This window comes from Acanthisitta chloris, unplaced genomic scaffold (genome assembly GCF_000695815.1).
Source record: "Acanthisitta chloris isolate BGI_N310 unplaced genomic scaffold, ASM69581v1 scaffold15861, whole genome shotgun sequence".
NCBI classification, from domain to species: domain Eukaryota; kingdom Metazoa; phylum Chordata; class Aves; order Passeriformes; family Acanthisittidae; genus Acanthisitta; species Acanthisitta chloris.
Window position 1 is genome coordinate 52298 of NW_008655582.1, and position 9459 is coordinate 61756.

General features: G+C 42.8%; 1 protein-coding gene across 1 annotated transcript; it reads left to right on the top strand.

Annotated features, from left to right (window-relative positions):
- The first annotated feature begins 7776 nt into the window (after positions 1 to 7776).
- On the top strand, positions 7777 to 8826 carry MOS (v-mos Moloney murine sarcoma viral oncogene homolog). The gene has a single exon (XM_009083973.1). The coding sequence runs from the start codon at positions 7777 to 7779 to the stop codon at positions 8824 to 8826; it is 1050 nt and encodes a 349-aa protein (XP_009082221.1).
- Positions 8827 to 9459: the final 633 nt, after the last annotated feature.

Below are 9459 nucleotides of genomic sequence, written 5' to 3' on the forward strand. Positions count from 1 at the left end.
CCAGGAAAGTAAAAGACTGGCATTTCATGTTTCATTGATTTTTGAAACATAATTTGTTAAAATCTTCACCACTGTCTGTGTTTCCCTGCTTTTGAGTTCCTCTCTTTTCTGAGTCTTGATTGTTTAGATTTCTTGCTGTAACCCGGTCTGAGAGAAATGATTTGTTACAGAGAGTTGTTGGCTTTCGCCTTCTCCACACGCAGACATCTTTCCTTTCTTGTGATCCCTACCCCTTTCCTCTGAGCTGACTTATCACTTCTGTGCCACAGGTTTCTAACTTGTTTGAGAGGGTTGGCCTTGTTCTATTGAAAGTCACAGATGCTCTACGATATGAAATACTCTGCAAAACCATTTATAACCACCCACAAACACACACCCTTCCCACACCCCCTGGACAGAAAACCACCCCACTGTGTTGCTACATAGCTGGTCTCACTCACTGTTACTGATTTAACATGCCCTCTTTCCAAACAGACACCCTCTAGAAACTTCCATCATCCTCTGTAATGATTAGAATGTGATTGTATGGATGAATCCTGTGTATATCCAGAGATCTCTTGGTGCAGTCCCTCCAGAGCTTTCTGTTTTAGATTCAGATCCACAGGCATCTTCACTTCTCTCTCTCTCTCTCTCTCTCTGTCTCTCTGATTCAAAATATTCCCAACCTTAGAATGGGGAAGGAGAATGAATTTTTGTTGCCCTCCTGTAACCTCCCCTTTCCAAAACTCATGTTAGAAAGTATAGAAAAATGGTCATTCAGTAACCTCTATACCTGGTCTCACTGTCCTCCAGGAGTGGAAGAGGAAGACTATTCTGGTTTTCCCCTTCACTCTCCCTCACTCGTCAACCCTTATTTCCTTCCCACATATAACCATGGCCTAGGATAAAAAATGTTTTTTGACAGCAAAATCCAAAACTGCGATGCAGAGCTGCTGCTGAACTAGCAGGAATTGATCAGCTACATGCTGTTGGCTTCCCCACTTTGCAAATCAAAACATTGTATTACGCTGGCTAGAAATTAAGTTTTCCAAAGTGGCAGCTACCATAGTTGGCACAGCAAGGGTTGGCAATCACAAACAGGCAGCAAGTAGGACAGCAAGATAAGCTCTATTACAAACTTTAGTCTGTACTTAATAGTTTGAGAATGTATTGGAGGATTAAGTGCTGCTTATCATTATGAGCTGGGGCCTTTAGCAAATACACGGCAACACTGTATTTCTGTGTTTTGAACAACAGTGGAGATAATGGTGTTGAAAATGACAGACTCCAGCAGTAGTGTGAAGTTTCAAGTTCCTGATCACATGCTATATCCTGGGTAATTCAGTATAAACTTTCTCTGCTCTTAATAAAAGTATAACATCTTGCCTGGTATTTAATTTTTTATATAATTCTATTTATTCATTGTAATGATCTCCAAGTCCTCAAGAAACAAACATTTTTCAGAGAAATAAGTGTTTGTCACAAATATAATGAACAATTCTGTTCTTCAATGTCATTGTCATTCCACAACCTTGTCTTGTTCGGGGATATTTGTACCATAAATCACCAGCTACAAAGCTAGTTTGCCTCAGAGGGGACTAAAGACACATCAGCTATCAGCTGAGCACTGTGAAACAGGACTATGGTAACACATACCATGGCTAGGCTGGAAATCATTTGAATTGATCCCTTTATAGTTTGCCCGTGGGACTGATTCTCACTGTTGTGCTGATCTGCAATATACAAAGAAGAATGGTTTAGTGTCATTTTCATACAAATCAGTCAGATCTCTGCTCGATGTGTGTTAAGTAATGCAGAGAACCTGAAAAGAAGCAGTTTCTAAAAATCAACACGTTGCTTAAATTTTTGTGTGCGTGTGTATAGGTATGTCTGTATGGGAAGGTAGCAATCCAAGCTGGAAAATTGATAAATTAGTTGCATTTTGGGTTTTTTTACTTCAAAACACTTAAGTCCAGAATGTTTGTGTTTTACAAGTCCAAAGTGAATCATGCTGTTGGTAAAGCTATCTCCTAGTTAACACAGTGTGTTGTTTCCCAGGCAAGCTGGAAGAGTTTCTTCCAAATACCTGATTAATCTATGAGAGACAGCAATTTATCTGAAGGGTGCACAGACTCCCACGAGGAAGGTGTTTGTCAGCTGTCCTTGTGTAGTATTAGATACAATTTCAGCGGAAAAGTTCTGTAGGCTGTGCCTCTGAAATTAAGCTCAACCAGCTTACTGCCTTTTGTATTACACACGTGGTCATGGGTGAATCCTTAAAGTTCTCTCACGACTACTTACATTGAAAGTGAATATAAAAGAGAGGCTCTATATGGTTAAGGGGTATGCCATAAGTGAGCAACGTCTGAGAGATAATGTAGGAATATCAAATATCAAACATTCATGACAAATAAACAGACTAAACTCCCAAACTCAGTGAAGTCTGTACTCACTTGAAAATTTTCTCCTCTTACAGTGTCAGTGTCTTTCTCCTTATGCCAATAAAGGATTACAGAGTTGCCCCATAGTTTATGTGCTCTGTTCAGCTTAGGCATATTTTTCTTCAACAGTATTTTTATAAAAAGCTCCTGCTTACTCACTATGAAAACCTTGCAACAATGTACTTGAATTCTTTGACCCATTTTAACAAGGCAGGTTTCAAACCCTTTAATTTAGGGCAACCTCTGAGAATCTGTTATGGTCCACCAGCGTACCCATCATTTCAGAGCCACCAAATTTAGCTGATCCTCTTGCCTCTTCCCCTCTGCAAGTCTCCAAAGAGGTGGTGTTTTTAGGAAGCCACCACATTTGCTATGGCAGTGTATCTAATACAGTCACAGGGCTGGGTGTGATCTGTGTTAATGGAATTGTGCAAGCTGCTGGGAGAGACTGACCCTTTTATGCATTAGTCCTGGGCATCAGCATTAAATCTCTGTCCCTGGGAAAGCAGTGGTCTCCCAGCAGTAGAATAGCACTAACATTACCCACCTCGGCCCTTTGCTGTAGGTGATTCTTTTTTCTCATTAAGCATTGAAGCTGTTTTCTAGTTATTAAGCTAGAAGTCTCAAATTCCACCACTGTATTTTGTCATCTCCCTGTGACCCAGGAAAGGCAGCTTTGCTACAGGGGTAAGGCTGCAAAATCCATCTTAGACAATTTGGCTGAAAATACTGCATAAGGTGCCTGCCATATGACAGCAGTCAGCCTGCCAGGATAGGTACCCATCTTTGTATGGCAGAAAATACTGCTCTTGTCTTTATCCCTAAATTTAGATTCTCTTAGCTGGCTGCAAGGTGCTCTTTTGAAGTCGTGATATTGATCTACAGCAGCAGATCACACATTATTATCACTGGTCCAACTTGGTCACTGAGGCCTCAGTAAATTACCTGTGAAACCTCCTCTGCCTTGCCAGTGCCTTCAGTTAAAACCTCAGTGTGTTCAGGTAAGGAGAGCCTTTGCTTCATGCTCTTGAACACATGGAGTAACCTTACTGGGAAGGAAAAAAAGCATCAAGCAGCTGTTTGGCAATGTGTGTTTGAAAGTTGATCTTATTATTTATAAACTAGGGTTTAACCTTTTAAAATGTTTATTATTATGTCTCAGCAGTAAAATAGCATCACAGTTCTTGCAGATGTATTTTTTCTTTGCATTTGGGTTTACCTCTCACTGCTTTAATGAAAAGTTGCTTCTATTTGCTGTTCCAAGGTGCCATTTGTCTCACCAAAACAGCCAAACTCTGAAACACGAACTGGATTCTTTTCTGGCTTGTGCTTGTAGTAAAACAACAGAGTGGCTAATCAGTGGCCTATCTTCAGAGCAAGCCTGTGTAGGGACTGGCTTCAGATAATGGTATCACTTACACCTGTGCAGCTGATCATATCAGAACTGCTTTCGTGCAACTCTGAGTATTATTTGAGGTCTATGAGGTGTGACTGGAAGCAACACTTGGACCATGAAACGCTATATGCTTAAGGAGAACGTAGGTTCATCATCAAATCCTAAACTGAGATCACAGAAACTGACAGTAAATGGAGGAAAAAGAAAACTTTGATTTGAAACAGGGAAGAAAACTTCTCAGAAATCACTACAGCCCAGGCTCAGGAACTGTCTTGCTTTGAGAGAAGGACTGTAATTTAAGTACTGAAGAGCTACATTTGGCTCCTTTAGCAAGATTATAAAGCAACTTAGTAGAAACACAATGCTACCTCTGTATTGTAAAGCAGTTCTTAGAAGCCTCTAGACAAGCAAGCCTTCAAGGGTTTGTTACATGGTACAACAACCAAATGTACAAAGAAATAAAGTAATGATTGTGGTAAAGTATATAACTATACACTCAAACTCTCTGAAATCAGTTCCAATCCCCAGTTCTGTCCTTTGCCTGTTTTAGACAAAACTTTGGCTGTTAACCACAAGAGTGAGGCATCTTGTTCAAAATGAAACTGGTGTTTGATACATATCCTGTGTTGTGCTGGGTCACATCCATATCAATCCTTTAATGCCCTTGATATCAGGGCTGACTTCTGTCCAGCAACCTAACAAACAGCAATAGTAACTAACAACAATGGCAAACAATGAGTTTCTATATTCCTGATATACAAGTGAAATATAAACGGGTGAACCAAGCGAGACAGATTCTGTATTCCCTCTCAGCCGGAAGCACAGATTAGGTAGGGCAGCTGTTGCAGCATTGGATGCACAGGCATGTTTTACTTGCAGAAATACGACACACAAACTAGGAACAAAACCATCACTGCTGCAGGTTATTGTAGCTGTGCCATGTTGCAGCCCATGGGACACAGACTGTGTGTTTTCCCCTTGCCACTTGTAAAAGTTCTCATTGCCTTCTCTGCTGATGACTTCTGGTTCCTACAGCTTCCTCTTTGCCTTGTGGAAATAGCAGTGCAATGGGAATGGCGTGGGGAGGCTGCTGTGGGTTTCCCCGGGGAAGGGCAGCTGGGAGGGAAGGGGCAGCTTGTTCCCAGCAGTCCTGCTCCCCTCTGAAAACAGCTCCCCAGGCCATGCTGTGGTAGTGCTGGAGTTAAACAGGGCTGTGAAACATGGCAAGGACATCCTACAGTGACTGTCTCATGGGAAGTCACTGGGTCAAGTTATCAATGGATTATGGGAAAATAATGTTTATTAAGAATAAAAGCCTGCTTGCTTTTAAATCTGCTGTGTGTTCACACTGAAAGGCACTGCTTCAGTCCTCAGCAGTAAGCTTGAGACAGGACAGTAAGTTGCATTAAGAAGGTTTAGACCCCAAAGAATGCCTCTCTTTCTGCTCAAAAATTCAGTGTATTCCACAAGAACAATACAACATGTCTACCATGACTGGGCAAGACAGAAAGGATTCTAACAGAAAAGGATAACAGAAAAATTGCAAAAAAGATAACTGAAAGGAGTGGATTTTACTGCTATAGCATTCACAATCTCCAGATATGCTGCTATAGTTGTCAGCTTAACAGGTCCACTCAGTCTCTTCATCCATGCATCCTTCTACCTATGCCTCTCCCTCAACCAGCTTTCCCTTTGAACCTTCACTGCCTCCTTAGTCTGGTGAAAACAGGCTTAAGTTCTTAGAGAATTCAGAGCAGAAATGTCTTTCTGTTGCTTTTATATACTTCTATATATGACAGAGAAGCCTGTTGAAGAATTAGGGTCCTAATAGCACTCAGAAAACAGGCATAAAAATCCTTTCTCTCTTCAGTGTAGCTTCATCAGCCTTCTACAGCTTTTACTTCCCATCACAACTCACCTGCCAAGAAAACATTCTCTGACAAGATCAGAAGTGAAGACTTCTGCATACATGCATAAAATCACTGTGCTGCTCAGAAATAGAGAGTAAATACCTGTTGTCTCCATGGCTTATTTCACTGCTTATTTAAAACTACACTAACGATCCTCTGGTCCTCCCACCACCCCAAGACATCCCTGTGTAACTGATGCTGAGCAGCACTTTGAGTCAGAGAGCTGCCCCAAGGAGGGGACAGGAACAGGGTATTACCTGGCTGGCTTGTGCTGTACAACAGAAAGTTCACAGGGTGTGACAGCACCTAGGGCACACGGGGCTTCTTGTACTGTTATAGAGTCCCTTCTGGGAGGGACCAGGAAAGTGGAGCCTTGAGTTGTCAGGCAGTTCCATCTGCAAGGACCGTCCCACCCAGGGCCACTGAGAGGCCTTCTGCCATCCCTAAGACTTTGCACTCTCACTTGTTAACAATGCCTATTAGCATCTTTGTCTAATTCTTCCTCAGCCTATCTGTTTCACACTGCCAGATAATAACCCAAATTTCCCATTGCCATTCATCTCTGGTCCAAGTTTGCTTACCTGTGAATTGCTATAACAAATTCCTCCTGATAGTCCTAAGTCTCAGTACTGGGTAAGACCTTCATCACTGATTCACTACAGAGTGATGTCTTTGACACCTTATGGTCGAGCTAGATTTTACATAGGGCAGATGTTTGTGGGACATTAGATCTGTGTGTTGAGGTGAACAACTGAACCTGTCTCAAGACGGAGAACACTCCAGTTCTGCTTGCACAAGTTCCAAGCACTCCCAAAACCTCCCTCAGCAGCCTGTGCTGCACCTTACTCATCCAGAGAAGCAAAAAAAAAAGAACAGAAAACACCAGGAAAACTCTACAGGAGCAGCCTGCAGAGCCAGTGCTACCCAGATGTAAACTCTGGAGGTACAGGCACCACCAATCTTATGAGGTCCCATGGCAGGATCTGTATTGGCAAAGCTGATATCCAGAGGAAGATTCTTAAGGGTGAGGAGGTGGGAAATGGGAACCAAGCTTTCCCAGATATTTGTCAACATGTGCACAAAGATACTTAGTGAATATTCAAAATCCTTATCTATATAGACCCCATACATTTCCTCTGATGCCTAAGCAGTACAGCAGGTATCAAACACTATAGGAGTTTGCATGAGCCCTGTGCATATGTGAAAACAGGGTCAAAAGAGGCAAAGCCCCTCAGAAAAAACACTGGGACCACCAAGGCAAAATTATGTTTGTTTGATTTCTGCCAGAACAGCTCTGTAAATTCAGCAATAAGTTTTCTAAGGAAGATCCAGAATCAAAATACTATCTGCAGTATCTGTAGTATCTGCATGAGATGTGATGAGAAAATGACCAAATACTTATGTATAATTCTAGTTACCATATCCAACAGATGATACAGAACAATCATTTGTTTTTATGCTGCTATTAAGGTTGCTGTCCTGCATGGGCAGAGCTGAGCAGCCAAACCAGTCCCCTTGTCCCAGTCATGTTTAAGGAGTAGGTTTCTACAAACACACTTTTATATTTAGTCATGCCTGCCACAGCCTCATTGAATGCTAGCACTCACCATTTCAACTGCTTCCTCTGACAAAGACTTTGAGCTGTTTAATGCACCTGATGCTGATCATTCCTGCCATGGTGAAATGCATTCACCAGTCAATGCTGTCTTTACTCCTGGGGCATTTTGCTAGAAGCATTCAATGACCAGAACATCTTTCTTTGTCTTTTGAGATTAGAAATGATGTGAAATACATCTGAGTTAATAACTTTTTAGCTTTAAATCCATTTGCCTTGACTTTCTAGAGATTTGCTTCAGGGTTGGAGAAGAATGTTTCCAGGTGAGCCTGATTGGGTTCAACTAGTTGAGACAGATGCATTTAATTTGGGGGTGGGAGGGAGAATGGTGAGGGGAGGATAAAAGGCTTTGGAAGTCACTCTAGAGTCCTTTCTGTCAGGGAATCTTTCTAGTCTTCTGTCTGAGTAACTGCCTCTTGTTTTCTGCACCTTATTATGCCATCACCTATTCCTCTTAATTGTTTTCTTTCTTTTGAGTTTTCCCCGTCTGCGGATTTGCGCCCCTGCAGCAGCCCTTTAGTTATCCCTGGCAAAGACAGCAAAAACCTTTTGGGAGGAGTTTCTACAGTCAGGACTCGACGCTTGCCTCCTCGCCTGGCCTGGTGCTCCATTGACTGGGAGCAGCTCTGCCTCCTGCAGCCCCTGGGCTCTGGAGGCTTCGGTTCTGTGTACAAAGCCACCTACCATGGTGCAATTGTGGCAGTGAAGCAGGTGAAGAAGAGCAGCAAAAACCGTCTGGCATCGTGGCAGAGCTTCTGGGCTGAGCTGAACGTGGCCCGGCTACAGCATAATAATGTGGTGCGTGTGGTGGCTGCCAGCACGTGTGCCCCAGCCAGCCAGAACAGCCTGGGTACCATCATCATGGAGTATGTGGGCAACATCACCCTGCACCACGTAATTTATGGCACTGGTGATGCGTGGAGACACGGTGAGGATGATGAAGAAGGATGTGGAAGGAAGGCCCTGAGCATGGAAGAGACTGTGTGCTATTCTTGTGACATTATAACCGGCTTAGCCTTTCTCCACTCACAGGACATTGTGCACTTGGACCTGAAGCCTGCAAACATCTTCATCACTGAAAAGGGAGTATGCAAGATTGGAGACTTTGGATGCTCCCAGAAACTGGAGGAGGGCTTGTCCCAGAGCCACTATGTCTGCCAGCAAGGGGGCACATACACACACCGTGCCCCTGAGCTGCTCAAGGGGGAGAGAGTCACTACCAGAGCAGACATCTACTCGTTTGCCATCACCCTCTGGCAAATGGTCATGCGGGAGCAGCCCTACCTAGGTGAGAGGCAGTATGTGCTTTATGCTGTGGTAGCCTATAACTTACGCCCTTCACTGGCTGCTGCTGTGTTCCACGAGTCACCAGTGGGCCAGAAACTCCAGGGCATTATTAGCTGCTGCTGGAAGGCTAATGCAGAGGAACGCCTGAGTGCAGCCCAGCTGCTTCCCAGCCTCAGGGCCCTCAAGCAGAGCCTCTAGGAAAACTCAAGACTCTTCACACTTCTTTTGTGGACATTTCTTTCCCTTCACCTTTCCCCTGAACATAATTAATTTATCCCTGGTGTGATCTAAAGGTTTTGTTGCTGTATTTTATACTAAAAAACTCACCAGATTGTTTTGATATAAGAAGATAACAAATAAAGAGATTTAACAAAACTGTGGGTTTTTACCCTGAGAGGGGGATAGATGCAAGGGATCAAGAGGTTGGTAGATATGAGTTTTTCTGGTTGATCTGTTGGGTGCTGACTTGCTGAGGGAGAAACTAGGGAATGTGATGTGCAGAAAAATAGTTGTTTTCAAGTAAGTGAAGTACAAAAAAGGGGCTGCTTTTGGAAGGTTCTTTGTACATAATGCCTTTTGGTATTTTCAAAATGTCAGATAAGAGTAGTTCTTTACACTAGTTGGGGTTAAGCATTTGAGCTTTTCCTCTTCATTTAGCAAGGAATGAATGCAGAAAAATAAATACAGTGTCAGTGGGTTTTTTTTTTCCTTATTCTTAGATGTACTTAGTTTCAGTAAGTATGCTGCTTCTGATATGGAAAACGTGAACTACCCAGATACTCCTTGAAATAAGGAACCTTTTTGTCAATTTAAGGCTATTAAGAGTAAAAA

What these genes read in the sequence shown, in the direction of transcription:
- MOS (XM_009083973.1), top strand. Translation starts at nt 7,777, where the DNA reads ATGCCATCACCTATTCCTCTTAATTGTTTTCTTTCTTTTGAGTTTTCC.